Source organism: Neolamprologus multifasciatus, chromosome 6 (genome assembly GCF_963576455.1).
Source record: "Neolamprologus multifasciatus chromosome 6, fNeoMul1.2, whole genome shotgun sequence".
Lineage (NCBI taxonomy): Eukaryota > Metazoa > Chordata > Actinopteri > Cichliformes > Cichlidae > Neolamprologus > Neolamprologus multifasciatus.
In genome coordinates, this window is record NC_140444.1 from 3,979,774 (window position 1) to 3,998,262 (window position 18,489).

At 38.8% G+C, this 18,489-nt stretch overlaps 1 protein-coding gene across 1 annotated transcript in view; it reads right to left on the reverse strand.

Annotated features, from left to right (window-relative positions):
* The window catches only part of dnah6 (dynein, axonemal, heavy chain 6), a 58,441-nt gene that overhangs the window by 22,707 nt on the left and 17,245 nt on the right, over positions 1-18,489 (reverse strand). Inside the window, exons 28-53 of the mRNA XM_085163073.1 lie at positions 17,127-17,352; positions 16,287-16,451; positions 14,995-15,105; positions 14,722-14,847; positions 14,439-14,594; positions 13,387-13,548; positions 12,582-12,719; positions 11,688-11,855; positions 11,395-11,543; positions 10,578-10,685; positions 10,117-10,243; positions 9,770-9,982; positions 9,457-9,678; positions 9,133-9,255; positions 8,352-8,534; positions 7,891-8,034; positions 6,701-6,922; positions 6,009-6,156; positions 5,408-5,565; positions 4,486-4,617; positions 3,976-4,147; positions 1,755-1,901; positions 1,556-1,629; positions 1,296-1,450; positions 702-933; positions 464-616 (exon numbers count right to left, since the gene is read on the reverse strand). Coding sequence (XP_085019199.1) covers positions 464-616; positions 702-933; positions 1,296-1,450; positions 1,556-1,629; positions 1,755-1,901; positions 3,976-4,147; positions 4,486-4,617; positions 5,408-5,565; positions 6,009-6,156; positions 6,701-6,922; positions 7,891-8,034; positions 8,352-8,534; positions 9,133-9,255; positions 9,457-9,678; positions 9,770-9,982; positions 10,117-10,243; positions 10,578-10,685; positions 11,395-11,543; positions 11,688-11,855; positions 12,582-12,719; positions 13,387-13,548; positions 14,439-14,594; positions 14,722-14,847; positions 14,995-15,105; positions 16,287-16,451; positions 17,127-17,352 — 4,114 coding nt within the window. The remainder of the gene's footprint in view (positions 1-463; positions 617-701; positions 934-1,295; positions 1,451-1,555; positions 1,630-1,754; positions 1,902-3,975; positions 4,148-4,485; positions 4,618-5,407; positions 5,566-6,008; positions 6,157-6,700; positions 6,923-7,890; positions 8,035-8,351; positions 8,535-9,132; positions 9,256-9,456; positions 9,679-9,769; positions 9,983-10,116; positions 10,244-10,577; positions 10,686-11,394; positions 11,544-11,687; positions 11,856-12,581; positions 12,720-13,386; positions 13,549-14,438; positions 14,595-14,721; positions 14,848-14,994; positions 15,106-16,286; positions 16,452-17,126; positions 17,353-18,489) is intronic.

Sequence of the window (18,489 nt, forward strand, 5' to 3'; positions counted from 1 at the left end):
TAAGGTCAGGGGTGCGGGATTTCTGTAGATTTGTTTTGTTTATTGTTTTGGCCTTGGCTCACCCTGAAGTGTTGACACTCCCGTTTTGGTTCTTTTTCTCACATTGTAACTAACCGATTTGTTTCCTGTGGCTGCTTGGGTCTTGGGGGGGGAAGCGAGTGCCTCACTCATGTTATTGCCTGTCCCTAGACGGGTCGTAACAATATGAACATTCGTGACTCCACGTTCTTCCCACATTCTAATTTGTTAAAATTTTGGGTAGTATCCGAAAACAAAGTTCTGTGTCGAGATTGTATTTGTTCATTTTTGTTGACTGTAACTTTATCCTAACTTTCACAGAAAATTTTAATTCATTTATTCTCTCACAAATAATGTAGACATACTTGACACTGTATTTAATCTTTACTGCTTAAATGACACATGTTTTCTACACTTTATGTATTTACATAAGTACCGTACATACCTCATCCCTGTTCTCTTCACTGATTCCAGCCTCTCTGGCTTTAGGGCGGGTAGCAGCAAGTACTTGTTCTAGCTCGTCTTTTTCAAAAAGGTTAGGCACCTCACCAGAGTTTAGCATGTTGTTTATATCCTCCAAAAATTCTTCTACTACAATCTACAACAGATTTAATAGTTAAACACAGTAAGTACACAGAAACTGAAATACTTTAAGTACTTTTGTTGCAATCTTTTTGCAATACCTGAGTATCTGTAAAGAGGAACACCATATCTTTGCCCTCCACACCAGCCATCTTGTAGAGCCTCCTCAAGTCTTCATGGAAGCTGTCATAGTTATACCCTCTGCTCAATTCAATCTCAAAGCAGCGGTACCCACACATGTGGGCTGCCAAGCGAGTGAGTGACTGCTTGCCTGTACCTCCCACCCCGACTAACAAGGCATTGCCTCGCTCCTGGCGAATCATACGAGCAATCCTAAAAAATAATACGATTATTTCATTCCATATGGCACGTGCATCGTGTCATTTAGAAAATGTACTGCTAGCTATAATCAGATCAAATCACTTGATATGACACTACCTTTAAAAAAACATCAGAAGATGTGCAGTTAAATTTTATTACTGATGTTAAAATAAGAAAGAGAGTGCCTGCATTTCACTTATGTGGAAGGTTCCTTACAGTCCATATCACAGTCATTGCATGTTCTATTTTAAAAACCAATAAAACACAATCACTCGTATTGCTACTGCCTTTGGGTGACTCAGTTTGTCCCAACTACAGCTAAAATAAATCAACTACCTGTTAAGAAACTATAACTATAAGTTAAATTCACTCACCTGGAGACATGTTCAATGGCATCCTGGAAGAAAACCAGCTTGGTCTCCTTGGAGAAGGTCATGTTGTAATCATCGAGATAGTCCTGAAGTACAGTCTGGATCTTATTCATGTCTGTCAGGTCTTCATACAGGCGATCTTCCTTTTCTGCATGCATCTATGTGGATGATTAGGTGGACACAGAACAAAACTGCAAATCAGTAAATAATGTGCAGTATTTTTGTGTCGACTTGTAAATAAGTTGCTTGGAGGAAAACCTGACCTTGATGAAGTCCCCAAATATTATGGGATGAGATACAAAATGTGAAGACTCTAAGTTGATGTCAAAATATCGCCCTGGCAAAAAAGAGAGAGGTCTATCTTAAACCCATAAAGCCAAAATATAGATTGCTATAGAGCTGATAACAATTAACTGAGCATTCAGAAAATAAAGTCTGAGGCTGGACTGGGAGAGTTCTTACTGGCCATCTCACAGATGATGGTGTTGAAGTAGGTCTTATCTTGGGTGTTGATGAGTCGGTCATGAAATACGCGCTGGCATTCATGGCAGAAAAGGCGGAAGATCTGGGTCTTGTCTCTTACTTGACTTGGCTCACACTGCAGTATGCCTGGTAATCAACAAAGAGAATCTATATACATACAACAAGCTTGAAAATCAATATTTGGTAAGACTATCTTTATTCTTCAACACCAGTGTTGGTCAAGTTACTTGAAAAAAGTAATCAGTAACTAATTACTGATTACTTCCCCAAAAAAGTAATCCCGTTACTTTACTGATTACTTATTTTCAAAAGTAATTAATTACTTAGTTACTTAGTTACTTTTAAAAAACACGATTTACAACCTGAATAGGTGATAAAGTGATAGATCTTTCAGCCCAATTCTACTTTTTCTACATAATCCATCATACAAAATGTAATCAAATGGAAAAGTCTCTTTTTAAAACTTGTTTTATTAGTTTTAATCTTTTAACTTTATGCATCAAGCAAAAATTTAATTATATGCAACATTCTCTGACTGGAAGAAATTTGTTTAATATTTAAACCTATTTTCTGCACATTCCAGCACATAAAATAAAATATTTTTTGTGTGTTTACACTCAGTCTTTCAAATAGATGCAAGTAAAACACAGCAGAAAATAAATAAAATCAAAGACTAGCGGTCCTGTTGCTCTATTTTCACCTGTAAAGCAGGAGTGAGGTAGGCGGAGGTTTACCCTGGTGCAGGTGTGCCGCAGCGGTCAGTGGAAGAATCCGCGAGTTTCTCTGTGAGTTTCCCATTACGTCGTAGCTACTCGGTGCTTGCTCGGAAGTTTAGGGGTTTTTTCGGTGTAAAAAGAAGTTTTCTTCCCACGCACAACGGACACTAATGTTTTTGTCACTTTTTATGGAATCAAACTCAAAGTAAGGTCAGTACTTCCACGCTTTAAACGCTGCACGCTCATACTCTCTCCCGCACTCGACATATGATCCATTGTTGATCTGCACACAGCTGTTGTCACGAACGTCACACTCGCTTACGTCACTGTCATGAGACATTCTCGCAAAAAAACACGGTTTTAGTAACGCAGTAACGCAGCGTTCCTACGGGAAAGTAACGGTAATCTAATTACCGTTTTTGCAATAGTAATCCCTTACTTTACTCGTTACTTGAAAAAAGTAATCGGATTACAGTAACACGTTACAAGTAACGTGTTAGTTCAACACACACTGTTCAACACAGTCGGAACCCTTAGGCAAGCTTTCTTGCAGTTTTTGAAAGTAGTCTTCAGGAATAGTTCTTCAGGTTTGCTGAAGACATTCAAAGCTCTTATTTATAGCTTGACTTCCTCTTGTTCTATAGATGATCCCACACTGCTTCAATAATGTCAAGGTACAAACTCTGAGGAATCTAGTTCTTGTGCAAATCTTAACTATTTCTCCCTCTCTTCATTCCTTAAAAAGGGATTTTTTTGAGACCCGCCCTTCCAACGAGACCACTTCTGATAAAAACTGTGTGGGTGTTGCTCTGAAATCCATCTCTCAGGTCCTGTGTCGGGACTTTCCTGCATATTTTTTCTATTTCTTAAGGACATTTAGATACTATGGAGCCACGCAAGGGACATGGGAGAAAAAAAAAATTACGATGAACTTTTGCGAGATCTTGCAAAACAAACTCGGGATCTCGCAAAAGTTCATCTTAATTTTTTTTTTCTCCCATGTCCCTTGCGGGGCTCCGTAGGTAAGATACTATATCTGAAGTAGGTTGTTCTTTTGTGCTCTACTTGTCCTGTTTCCCCAGATTATTTAAGGGCACACCATCCTGAGATAGGTCAAATTTGGTTAATAATCTGCGACTCACCTTGTCATTGTAAAAGTAAAATTTTATGATGGTCAAGTTGTGTTATTTTTGGCATTTCTCATAGATTCAAGAGATGGAAACAAATTATGAGTTTTTGCAACAGGCTGCTAATAACAAAGTGCTCGAAGATACAATCTGAAATTGGTTCTTTGTGAAGTTTGTTATGTGTAGACTTATGCTGGTTCAGCTCTTCAGTTAGGGGCGTTTTTCCTGCTTGAATGGTTCACAGGTCAGTGTTAAGCCACTTAACACACCAAGAAAATAATTCTCTGAAAATAGTCAGATACAAGGACTGGATTGCCAATGAATGAAAAAGCAGCCAAAGACCAAAGGAATACTCACCTTGGACACACTTGGAGAGGTCCCGGAGATTAAAAACATAGTGGGACTTGGCTGGGGTGGGCAGCAGATCCACACTTAAACGGTTATAAATCTCCACAGCTGCATCCACAATCTGTCCGGCACAGTCCTTCACTGCCTGGGAAAACTCACTGAGGAAACCATTCAGTATAGCCTGGAAGGAGGTTGGGTATGAAAAGTGGTTGTAACACAAATGAGAGGGCATGAAGAGGGGTATACTGAAAATTACATATACTGGCGGAGCAGGAAATGGAAAATTTAAAACATTTAAAGTAAGCGCAACATCTCATAGAGAGAAGTTCATGGACATAACACATATAGGCTACTCAATAAAAATTCTTAATCTGTCAAGATTAACTTGAAATGATAATAAATAAGCTCGGACATGATATCTTTTGAACTGTAAACACTACTCCCTAAAATGTAATTCTTTACATACGTGTGTGTGTGTGTGTGTGTGTGTGTGTGTCAGTATTTTGGAGGACTCCTGACTTTGAAGATCTGTTTGAGGCTGGTGTCCGAGGGTGTCGGCAGGCACAACATGCTGAAGTGCCGAATAAGTCTGGGGGTCACAGGATTTCGCCCCCCTCCTGGAGGAGCACATGCTGCTGTAATGGTCATTTCCTGAGAAGAAAAAGAAAGAATAAAGGGACTACTAAACAGCTGATAAAACGCTAGTATGTTACTTTTTCCTGACATGTGACCATTGACAATAAAATGTTCCATTTAAGAAGAGGGGTTCCTTGTGTGGGGCATTTAAGGACAGTACAGAAATGTTCTAAAATCAGTTGTGCCTGTGTGTATATGTGTGTTTGTATAGCACAAGTTAAGGTAGCAAACATTCTATGGACGATGCACTGATCACATCAATAAAGACATTCTGATTCTCATTCTCATTCTATAAATGGCGAGTAAAAAAGCTAACAAATAGCCCACAAGATGACTGGGTTTCCTACATAAATGGATTTAGTATTCATTAAAAACACCAAACAGAACAAATGAGGTTTTTAACTGTGCTCAAAAACTGAACACGGGGAAAACATCCACAGTAGTTCAGACTAGAACGATTTTGTCTTTACTTGTAGGCAATATTTATGGGAACGTAGAATGTACAGACACTAAAAACAAAAGGTTAAGACTTATGAGCAATTAACTTATAGCTAGTCTAGAACAGCTGAGCTAGGAGAACTGTCCTACCCTTGTTTTAGATACGTGCTTGTACTTATAGGAAAACATGCCCCATAATCTTTCTAAAATCTGAAAATTTGAAAATGCTCCTTCTTGTGGTTTTGTTTTTAAACTGTTTGAAAAAGTCTAAAATAGATAACCTCCACTGCAACCAGAGTCTCACATATGCACACGCACATTTATATTTTAATGTCTCATTACAGTGTAGCTCATCTTATTTGCATACCTGGATCTCCTTCCAGAAGAACTTGTTTCTGTCATAAAACCCAGAAAAGTCCTGGAACTGACGCAGGAGTTCTATAGGAGGCTGAGATCCATAGCTGTCCAGCTTAGGCATATTCAAGTCATCCACAAAGACCACCAACTTCTTGTTTCCTGGAGGACCTACATGGAGAGAAAAATAACAAATATTCAAGAAGAAAAAAGTAAATGTGTAATCACTATTGGATGAATGGGCAGGCAGTAGATGTGTAGATGAATAGTGGAAGCAACTGTTAAACTAATGGAAAGGAAGCAACTCTATGGGTGTGTTAAGCAGCTCCAGAACAATTTGAGAATGTGCTGAAGAAAGGCCTCTTAATGTGTTATCTGTAAGTTAGACCCTGAAGACTTATCATTGACAAGCATGGACCTATAATTCAAACAATAAGATGATAGCTTTTATCTGAAAAACTTCATCAGTTGGAGTTTCTCAAAGGATTTCCTTTCAGCTACATTGCTGTCCAGATGGTGCAAACAATTGTAACAAATGCATATGACAGTCTGACACAACATGTATGGTTCTTGGGTTTGCTTTTATGTTGTCATTGCCAAACTTGCTCTTTTACCTAAAATGTTCTTTCTCTTTTTCTCCAGTTTGGACTCAATGATCTCCTGTGTACGGGCAGAGGAGGTCTGCGCAGAGAAGTTAATGAAAACAGGAAGATATCCTGCACTTTCCTGGATCCTGTTAAGAAGGCCCCGGGCCACCACAGTCTGCAAGAACATGTTCATACATATAAATTTTGATATCTGCATTCCTTTCTAAATTGCAACACCAAAATATTACCTTTGCTTTAGCACCATGGATATTTTGGATATGAAAATATATAACTAAGCATTGCTGCAGACTCGTGCTATTTCCCCTCTAAAACTCCTCAGCATTTTATTAATACGTCACTGTCATAATAAGTAATTTAGTGGAAACTGCCAGATCCATCAGTACACACAGAGTCATTACATATGTCATGCCAAAAGCATGGGAATGTTTGTTCCACAAATCACACAAAACCAAATCTCAACAAAATATGACATGTATGTGCAGCGTTCTGTCCAAAGCTAAGTGTGGCTGTAGCAAGGCATCTGCAACACATGCAGTGGGTCTTTGTTTATGAAGTGCAAAAAGGAGTCTGAAGTATCCTAGACGTATGTGCTTTTTTTCAGCTGTTCTTTTTGCATCATCAAGTAATATCAGAAAAGCTTCGGATTTATAAAATGTACCCTTTGTCGTCCGTTTATTATCTGTTTTAAGATTCTTTACCTTTCCCACTCCCGTGTCACCAGTGAAGAGTACAGAACGGCGCACAGATAGCAGTTTCTCCATCAGATATCCATAGCGAACAGTGTCTGTAGTGGGAACCAGCATCTCAAAAAAAGGTTGTTCCCTATTATATTTAAATGAAGGGATTATAGCTGTCCATAACTGCAGATCCCTGTGATTAAAATTCATGTAGACACTCCACAAGGTACCACACGTCGGGAGCTACAAAACACACAAATGTAAAAAACTTACTACAAAATTATTAGGTGTCTTATTAAGTATCAGCCCAAATGCCATTAGCTAGAAAAAACATTAAATCATTAATGTTCAGTTTCACTCACGTTGTTTAATACCTTTGGTAACAGCAGTTTTGGTGAAGTGTTGCTTTGTACAAGTCTTTGTGTGGATGTGAGCCTGAAAACTGAGAGCCTTCAGTTTTCAGGCCCCTCTTCTGTGGAACCAGCTTCCAGTTTGGATTCGGGAGACAGACACTATCTCTACTTTTAAGATTAGGCTTAAAACTTTCCTTTTTGCTAAAGCATATAGTTAGGGCTGGACCAGGTGACCCTGAATCCTCCCTTAGTTATGCTGCAATAGATGTAGGCTGCCGGGGGATTCCCATGATGCATTGAGTTTTTCCTTTCCAGTCACCTTTCTCACTCACTATGTATTAACAGACCTCTCTGAATTGAATCATATCTGTTATTAACCTCTGTCTCTCTTCCACAGCATGTCTTTATCCTGTCTTCCTTCTCTCACCCCAACCAATCACAGCAGATGGCCCCGCCCCTCCCTGAGCCTGGTTCTGCTGGAGGTTTCTTCCTGTTAAAAGGGAGTTTTTCCTTCCCACTGTCGCCAAAGTGCTGCTCATAGGGGGTCATATGATTGTTGGGTTTTTCTCTGTATCTATGAAGCGCCTTGAGGCGACTTTTGTTGTGATTTGGCGCTATATAAATAAAATTGAATTGAATTGAATGTGAGTTCCAGTCAATGCTCCATTACCATAGTTTGATACGGCACTCTGTGAACAGCTTAAATTATTCCACTTTATATACATTGAATACAAGTGTATGAATTTTGACCGATTTGAATAAACTGCCCAGTTTTGTTCTATAATAAATAAATAATTTAGATTGCATTATCCTCACGGCTCATGCATTTCTGTAGGTGTTGTGGTCACAGCTGCATACCTTTGCATCTTTGTTGCCTTCAAATTGCTCTCTGATGAAGGCATCAAAAGCATCCCAGTAAGAACTAGTCAGATTGCCGCCTACGGCCCATAGATAGCAAAATATGAAGGTCTGACATAGTACACCATCAAGGTGCTTGGGATTCTGCCACCGCAAAAAGAAGACATATCAATAAGTAAGAACATGGGTGAGTAAGTCAATAATTCTACAAGAAGCATGTATATAACTTATGGCTTTGTCTTGTCGAACAGAAGTAGCACACTCTCATCTTTAACGCATTGCTGGTTTAACCAAAGTTGCTGCCTGTACTTTTGCTTTTCCTTTGTGGAAAAAAAGTATTTTTTTTATTTCATTGTCAAGTCAGTTTGCAAAATTGTTGTTTGGACTAAATGACTGATTCGTTCGATGTATCTTACAAAAAAAGGACTAAACATGACAGCTACATTTTGTGTTAAATGTACCATCTTGAGGTCTGGCCCTCCGTTACCCAGCAGAAGAGCCTCCAGCAAGAAGCACAGAGTGCTGACTTTACTGATGTCCACTTGGCGAATTGCTTGGACACAATGCTTGGACACAAATTGTAGACCTTTCTCCACGTACTGCTTGAACATCTCCATCAGGTATGCACCCACTGGGTCTGGAAGCTGGAGAGACAGGAGAAAGTTAAATGAGGTTTACAGAGAAGATTGTAGCAGGATATTAAGTGTATGCAGAGTCATGCATTTACATTATCTACACAATTTATAAAGTAACCTTGCTAGTTTGGCTTAGACTCTCTAGTAATAGTCTTCTTGATGCCCAGAGGAAGGACTGAGATCAAGAGGGAAGAACTATGCACTGCAAAAAAACAACAATTTGACTACAATGTCAAATTAACCTATAGGGATAAAAATAAAAATACATTTAAATTTAAATACATTTCTCCACAGGGAATTAGTTTTAGGTGATCTAACTTTATATACAATATGTTGCATCTGTTACTAGTTATAATGGCTATATGAATGCAGTAGTCAGCAATCAAGAGATATCTTCACATCAATATAAGTCCAGAGAGTTTACAACAAGGTGTAACACCTGGTTACACTGAAGAACAGGAAGAACAGGATGGATTTTGTCCAAAAATCCCATAAAGGAGGCTGCGCAGTTCCATGGAGAAGCAAAGGAGCAGCTGTCAAAATACTTATGATCCTATCTGTATAATATAAGAGAAATCTAGAATTTGGAGATATAACATGCACATACCCTGTCCCCTAGACCAGTAATCCATGTCTGCACGTAGGGCATCCACTTGAGCTCATCAGGATCAACATAAACCATTCCACAGCGACTTACTGTGGCTGGAGATGCCACAGCCAAGTCCTGAACCTGCAAATACACATTATGAAGACAACTTAAGATTTACAAGCTCCTATTATAAGAGAGTCCATTATAAACCAGCTTCATATTCTTAGTAAAGCATTAAATGCTCATTCTTGAGCTCATGTTTAAGACCCTGCAAATTAATTTATAATCCAATTTACTGTCAACAAAAGTGATCCAGTTCCACTTTCACTGTTTGGCTCTCACCTCAAACACCATGTGTATGGATGGAGTAAGTTTGATTCGCTCGCTGTTGGCCAAACAGAGCATCTTGTTGTCATCCAATACAGTGTTCATGTTCTCGATCCAAAGGGCATCAACTGGTCCATCACAGATAACCCACTTGTGGTCATCACTAGTGTCACTGACTGCGTCACGGACACTCAGTGCCATCAGTCCATCACGCCACTCCAATGTCAAAGTATTAAGCTGAGAGGTTGACACAAAAGTTAAATAAATAACTGCAGTGAGAGAAAAGGAAATACTGCTGATGTCAGATTGAGTCTCCTGTGTGCTGTACCTCTCCATAGAGCTCTCCCATTGAGACAGATTTTGGATTGAGCACATAGGTCTTGACAGGCTGATAGAAGGGGTTAACAGCCTGGTGCCCTTTGAGATGGAGGGTCTCCAGAGTGTCTGCCAGGATGGTGTAGACAGTGGTCTTACCTCCACCACTTGGTCCAACCAACATAACTCCATGGCGAACTAACATGGTCTCATAAAGCTGGATCACCTAATAGGAAGATAAGAGGAACAGGCTTTTTAAATACTCAAAATATTTCTGATCTTTTAAAAAGATTTACGTCTGCAGCTGGAATGAACTGAGCTGAAGTGTCTGTCTTGGAATATTTTCCACTTGTACTCTACCTTCTTAGTCATGCTATCCAACGGTTGAAGGTTTCGCTTAACCAGAGACTCTACAATGGTTGAGTGTAGCACACCATAGTCATGTTCAGGGATGCAAACACCAGGAAACAGGTCTGACAGGATACCACTGGAAAGGAATGGAAGATTGCCATGAACATAAACATACAGATATATAAAAAATAGAAAAGAAAGAAGAGGCACCATACAAACTCTTACTTTTAGAACTTAATGTTCTTACTGTTATCGTGCAGTTTAACAAGAAATAACAAAGCTACTTCAGCTGCTCCCTTATTCCCCACGGTGGGTAGCTCCACATGTTTCATTTGGCAGAGGACACAACCCCAAAAGGATTTGTGTCTGCGCCCAGGGTTGTAATAAGGATCTTTCGCTTGTCAGCCAAATGTATAAATCCCTATGCTGCAGAGCAAGAAACAGTCCCTTACAATGTCAGATAGACTTACCCAAACAGCACGGCATCATCAGTGAGGAACTTTGGCAGGTTGGAGTCTCTCAGTGCTCTAATTAGAACCACTTCCTCACTAAGGTGAGGGTTCTCTCTCTTCAGTGACCTACGAGCAAACATTAAAAATTATATGAATTTCTTTGTGACCTAAACATTTTTTTATATTTAATATTGCAGAGTCACTCCAGGTTTGCAAATAATTGCTATACAATGAAAATAGTTCTGTGTTAGTAATGGGCATCCTAAAATCTGTCTTTTGTCTTCATATTGGTCATATTCACAAAAACTTGATAAAATATAAAAGGAAACCTGCATGGTTAAAGAACCAGTGTGAGCATCTCTTCTAAAGTAGTTGGCGAATTCATTTAAATAGTTGTAATTACAAAATGTGTCATTTCTTCATCTCTTCATGTGTTTCAAACATTTCGTTATGACAAGTATCAAATAAATAAAATAAATGTAAATTATTTTTTTCAGAGAGGAACTAGAGCTTAAATGAGGAAGTGCTGGCAGCTCTTAATTGCCCCTCGGGGATAAATAAAGTCTGATTCTGATTCTAAGCTCTTAGCCTCTAATCTGAGTAATCACCAGTTTCACTGCTCTTATTGTGGACAGCAGCACTTTGTCTACTTAAAATGTGAAACATGTCACAGTAAACATAATGTACATGTAGCTGGTAATGGTAAATGATAAACATATCCATGTATATGTGTGTGAGACTATTTAAAATCACAGCAATCACAGAAAGAAATTTCAGAGAAGATGGTTGTGTGCCCTGATTATTCAATGCATATGTGATCGTGTAGTGCTCTGACCCTGCCATGACCAGGACAGATTTGACAGCTCTCATCCCAAAGTCATAGTGGTCCTGCTGGGACAGTTGCTCTGAGCACAGCTTGTACATCTGGGTCATCTTCCTCGCAAGGGTTTTACTAGACTCAAATCCTTCTGAGTACAAAATCACCTGGAGGGAGAACAGAGAAACAGTTATAGCAATACAAATGCAGCTGAGCTTAAGTCAATAAAAGAGGGAAAATGATAGCTTATTTTATGGAGAAATATCAGAGAATTTAGAAAAAGACACATAAACACACAAACTGGAAGTTACCTCTGCAATAAGAGCATAGTTTGGAACCATCATTGCTATTGGTCTAAAGAGAGCTTTAAGGTTGTCGGGTAATTCTGTTCTTCCAGCGTAGCCTGGGTTCATAGTGATGAATGCAGCACATGTCATCACCAGCTTGATCTCCCGGCCCTCAAATTGAAACCTTGACAGCTACATAACAAAGATAAAGGAGACACTCTTGTTAGTAAAAGGTCAACTTTATTATCCTAAACTATATACTCACTATGGATAAAGTGAAATATCCATCCATCCATCCATCCATTTTTCTTAAGCGTAATCAAATAAGGCTTTACAATACAGAAATGTATTTCTGTATTTCTTTAAGATGTCCACTTCCTGGTTAAATAAGGGTTAAAAAAAGTGTGAGGGCAGTCTTTCGTATCTTCCTCTTGACAACACCCATCTACTGTAATACCCATGGCTATTCAAGGAGAGTTATAATATGGCCACCAATCCATCTGCTAGTAAGTTTGGCACTGCAATTAATAATGGCAGGTAATTATTTCTACTGGAAAAAGAAATTGGCACCTCCATGCAGCTTGTCAGCAGTTGGTGAAATACTCTAAAATCTGACTTTGGCCTTTATAAAACACAGTGGACCAACTATCACCAACACCTGAACTCAGTGGAGGAAATGGTGGTAAAAATGGACGTGATCATACACTCGGCGTCTTCAACCTGGTGGCAATTCAAATTTGAGTAACTTATAACAAACTTGAAATTAAATTAAACTTTTACTAATTTGTATTTTGAAAATCAAAAGCCAGAAATATCAAAACAACAAATTAGACTTGAAATATTTAACTTTATGTGAGGTGACTCTAGGACACGACAGACGATTTTTTCTTGCAAAACTGTGTGCATGTGTTTGTATACCTTAGCAGCTTTGGCATTTCTTATGGTTATGAGCTGCTGAGCGATGACAGACAACACTTCAATGTCGATTCGGTTAAATTCGTCAAAACAACACCAAGCTCCTGACTGCGCCAGCCCACTGAAGAACCGACCCATCATCTGTATAAGAATATTGTGATTCGTTAAAAACAGATATTATGTGTGGAATACCAAGACTTGAAAAGTAGTTACTGCTCTTATCTTCCAAATAGTGGCAAATACTCAATACCCGCAATTCCACTGTTAAGTGTAATTATTCAAAGATGATTTTCTACATCTTTTGTGTTTTTAAGATAAGATAAGATAAAAAACTTTATTAATCCCTCGGGTGGGTTCTTCTGGGAAATTCGGTTTCCAAAAAAGCACAGCACCGACAGAAGTTACAGAGTTACAGAATATTATATATATATATATACACATATATAAATACAAAGACATATATAGATAAAATATACAAAGGGGATAAATAGAATAAATAGGAATAAAAATAAAAATACAAGTGAATTGCACATTTCAAGTATGGAGTCTATTGCACCGTTGACTATTAACAAAAAGTATTGCACAAAAGGTAAATTTAAATAGGACATCAATAATTTTACTTTAATGGATGACATAAAGCATTGTTCAAAGTTATTTGCAGTTCATAAACAGGCTTATAAAATACCAGAAACGGCCCTTTATGTTGGTCACAGTGATTCCAAGCACCTGTCCAGCTGTAATCTATTTCAGGTGTAGTCTAGCAATGACAAAAAAGGGATCTAGATTCATAAAATTCCTTGTAGCTGACCTTATAGTCCAGTCCATCTGAACAATTAAAGACCACACACTGGATGGCCAGCGCCTTTGCCAAGTCCTTTGTGGTCTCTGTTTTGCCCGTCCCTGCCGGCCCTGCAGGAGCACCTCCCAAGTCCAGTTGGAGAGCTCCCATAAGACAAAGGTAGCAACGGTCCTGCGTCCCAAGGCAGACAGAGAAACACAAAAATGAAGAAAAGGATCCATGTTTCTATAGAATTCTATAGAATTTCTAAATGAAATAAAACAGTGTTTTCAAAAATACGCAAAAATATAAAAGTTTTTCTAACTAATTTTAACATTTATCTAAACAGTTTTGGATATATAATCTTTATTTTGATTCTAATGATGAGTTATTGCCAGTAGTGTATGGTGGTTTTGTTTTGTGGTCCGTTTGACTGTATGTATTCCGTTGTGTTTTTACACCACTCCTGCATTTAATCATTAAACTCTGCCTCCTTCTCCCACAGTGTCTTCTGTCCTGTCCCTCTCCGCTGCTTTCTCCTTCTCCTCACCCCCCACTAATCATGGCAGATGGCTGCCCCTCGCTGGCCTGGTTCTACTGGAGTTTCCCATATGGAAAAGACATATAAATCTTATAAAGTTTGTATCTGTCTTGTATGAAACTTGAATGAAAAGCATACAAGAGTGAAAACAGATATAAGATCCCTTGAAAAATTTTATAATGAAACTTGTATGTTTTGGATACTTACTAAAAAAATATATGAAAGTAATGAGAAAGTGGCCACTTTCATGAGTAAATCATATATGTTTTTACTAAAAGGGAGCTTTTTCCTCCCACTGTCACCAAACACTTGCTAACAGGGGTCATCTGATTGTTTCCTTTCTAAAATCATAGGGTCTTACTTTTACCTTACAACACATTGAGGTGACTGTTGTTGTGAATTGGCATTAAATAAAATTAAAATTGAATTCTCAGACATTTTTTATTTAAGCGAAGTATCACACAAAATTGAAGAACTGTCTAAATATACTTACAACTGGAACTCTACATTTGTGTGAATGTAGTTTTATATTCTCCATTACCGTGAGTGGTGTGATAACCAGCCTAGGACAAGCTCCCAGATATTCATAGCCATAAATGTAAGTGGACAGTGCCATTGTGGCTACACAGTTGTTAAGGTCCATGTCCCAGTAGTAGCGCAGCTGTCTCTGCCATTCAAAGCTGGACCTGTTGTTAACCTGAAGAAAACCTTAAGTCAGTTGAAGGTGGTGACTTGTTACTAACTTGTTTTTGTTTTTATAACACCGATCACAGGAAAAATCAGGTAACTATAGTCAGTGTCCTGCTAACACTACACTGTTGTACCTTTTGTCGAACTAGATCAGTGACTATGTCTCTAGCGTGAACATCAATGGTGATGAGGGCTGTGATGATATTACGATGTAAAGCAGGGAGCTGTCCTCGTACCAATGCTGCTAGGGCATTCAGTCTCTGGAGTGCACAGAAACATAATCAAGCAAGCATCCTTGGGTTATAACGTTGAAATTAAAGAGCAAAAAAAGTCCAGGTTTGTTTGATGAGGTTAAAATGTAACCACAGAACTAAAGAAGCAGTAAAAGAATCTGTACTGTGATTTACTTCAAAGTTGGTGCCTTCAAATTTCTGCAAGGCAGCAAAATGGTCATGGTCTCCCTCCAGGCACGCATCCATGTCCCTGCACCACATCAGCTGTGATATGGTCAGCACCACCTGGTGTGCATAAAGTGAAGTTAAATCTTTTATAAACAAAAACTGAGCAAAAAGTATCAAAAAAGGATATAAATAAATTGAGAAACCTATGAAAGCTTTAGATATGACAGCAAGAGTCTGGTTGACTCATAAACAGTTATGCAGTGCTAATTGTTAATATACCTAGAGAGAGCATATTTCTCCTGTTTTGGCTTCCCTTCATTGGCTTCCTGTTAAATCCAGAATTGAATTCAAAATCCTGCTCATCACATACAAGGTCTTAAATAATCAGGCCCCATCTTATCTTAATGACCTTGTAGTACCATATCACCCTATTAGAGCACTTCACTCTCGCTCTGCAGGCCTACTTGTTGTTCCTAGAGTATTTAAAAGTAGAATGGGAGGCAGAGCCTTCAGTTTTCAGGCCCCTCTTCTGTGGAACCAGCTTCCAGTTTGGATTCGGGAGACAGACACTATCTCTACTTTTAAGATTAGGCTTAAAACTTTCCTTTTTGCTAAAGCATATAGTTAGGGCTGGACCAGGTGACCCTGAATCCTCCCTTAGTTATGCTGCAATAGATGTAGGCTGCCGGGGGATTCCCATGATGCATTGAGTTTTTCCTTTCCAGTCACCTTTCTCACTCACTATGTATTAACAGACCTCTCTGCATCGAATCATATCTGTTATTAACCTCTGTCTCTCTTCCACAGCATGTCTTTTATCCTGTCTTCCTTCTCTCACTCCAACCAATCACAGCAGATGGCTCCGCCCCTCCCTCAGCCTGGTTCTGCCGGAGGTTTCTTCCTGTTAAAAGGGAGTTTTTCCTTCCCACTGTCGCCAAAGTGCTTGCTCATAGGGGGTCATATGATTGTTGGGTTTTTCTCTGTATCTATGAAGCGCCTTGAGGCGACTTTTGTTGTGATTTGGCGCTATATAAATAAAATTGAATTGAATTGAATTGAATTGAACCTATAAAATGGAATTTAGTAGTAACTACATGAAATGATTTCCTGATCTGTTCCAGTGCCAATCTAATAAATGACTACACAGGATAGCATGCACCTGTGCTCCTTAGAAAGTCTAAAAGGCATTAGCTCCCAACTTTCCTTTAAAACGTGTGTGTGTGTGTGTGTGTGTGTGTGTGTGTGTGTGTGTGTGTGTGTGTGTGTGTGTGTGTGTGTGTGTTCGTGTATTTGTGTACCTGTGACGGGTGTCCAGCCACCACCCATTCCTCTCTAGACTTCTTCTGGTAGTCTACAATGGCAGCCTTGCTGAGCTGTCGCAGTGAGGAGAACATAGCCTCCTCCACTTTGCAAAGCCAGTCTTCCACATTTCCCTGTGCTTTCAGACCTTTACCCAAACCCACCTTCAAGCACAGAACCACAGAATCAGTTAGGGTTGAGGATTTGATTACACCTCTTGTGCTTGTTATAGTATTTTGTCATTTACACCTGAGCAAAGACTGGAGTTTTTCATGTGAATAAGAAAACCCAGAGCAGCAAACAGATGTCAACAAAAGAATTCTTGTAAAACAAATGTCCACGATAACATCACCTTTCATGTCTTATTATGTTTCTAGTTTTGGGTGCAAACTAAGACTTGGGGTGTCCCTTTTATGCCTTAATTGGTAGTCCTTGCACTTGAGATAGTTCTTACTATACTAAGATGGTTGCCAAGTGAGAGAGAAGTAGTATTTATTAAAGAGAGCTCAAATTATAAAATCCCCACTTGCATTAAAAATTACATATACTTTGTGATTAGGATATAATATTATTCTTTAAGACTGTTCTCTTAGATTTTGTGCATGTGAGCTTCTTGCTTTCAAATGACTGGCTACCTAAGAATCATATCTTACTTGTATCTCAATGACTGTTTAGGACAATTTAGGAATTCTAACCTGCCAAATGAGTAAAAAACATCAGAAAGATTTTTTTTGTTGTTTTTCCTCTCTACTTTATAACAAAGACCTAAAGAGAGAATAACATGCAGAATAAAACAGAGACAATAATGACCAGATGACTGAAGGTTCCTCAAGCCTGACCTTTTCTCCCTCAGGGGACACCATATTCAGGATGTCTGTGCTATATATGGTCTTCTGCTCTCCATCATCCAACATTTCTGGAGCACCAGAAGGTTCTTCAGGCAATAAAGCAAACTCCAGTCGAGTGATGGCATCAAAACACTTCCTGAGGTGAGGCTGCACTGCCTGAGGGTTACGTGTCTGAGCAAGAATCTTTAGCAGTTCATCATTGGATAAGAAGTAAAACCTGTAAGTCACAGACAAAAGGTACATAGCACAGTTTGTTAATGTTTGTCATTTTCTAAAAACAAAAAATGTAAAATATAAATAATTAGACATTAAGACATTAGATTGTCTATGAAACATATCTAAAGGAAGGAAAAGAATATTACATTGCCATGATCTTCAATCAGATGTCGATAGACTAAACATGAAAATTGTTGCATGGTCACAGGAATGCTTTCAAACGCGGCATCCACAAATAATCTTTCAAACTTCGCATCTTTAATTGCATTTAAAAATTAAACATGCTGCCGATTTCTGGGCCTGAGATCAAGCAAAGTGAAGTTTAAAACGGTCCATTCAAAATGTGTGTAAATTCCTCTGGATGTCTGGGGCCTGGATCTCCTCCATGCCTGCTTCATGCCCTGGGGGACGGGGCTATGGCTCTCTACATCCTCTAGCAGACCATTACATGGGGAAACCATTTGAATACAAGTGCGCTGATCCACACAGGTGTGCACACGGGTGTTCACTGTTCGTAGACTTAAATCACACCTTTCTTGGCTGCTACTTCAAAGCACATTGTGCGCTGTCTGTCCTGCATGCTGCACAACAACATTCAGTATTTAGTATTTACTGCTGTTTACACTTAGCTAGATTAATGCGATGGTGTTGTGTTTAGTATGTTGCTTTGTTTTTTTTTTGCTTGTTTTCTATTCTTTCTCTCTCACAAGGTGATCCAGGAGATTTTTTTTCCCTTTCTCACTGTTCCTCTCCCCTTCTGTTTTTCTTTTCATTCCTCTTTCTTTCTCTCTTTCCTATCCCTCACTCATGTCTGTCCCGTCTGTAACAACTGAAAATAAAATAAAATAAATAATAAAAACAAAGGTCGATCAAATGGACCAATACGGCAATGCCATGATGATCCATTTGGCAAAATAAATCCATTGGGTATCCTTGTTGGTCTTCAGACAACAATTCTAGAAGAATAGAATAGAATAATCCTTTAATTGTCCCACGTTAATTGTCTGACGGCTAAAGAACCAAATGGGACAGGCAAAAAAAAAGAAGAAAAAAAAAACAACAAAAAAAACCAAAAAACAAAATGTGTGTAAATTCACAATTTACACTGTTGTTGTAGAAGTCTCAAAAACTCAAAGAA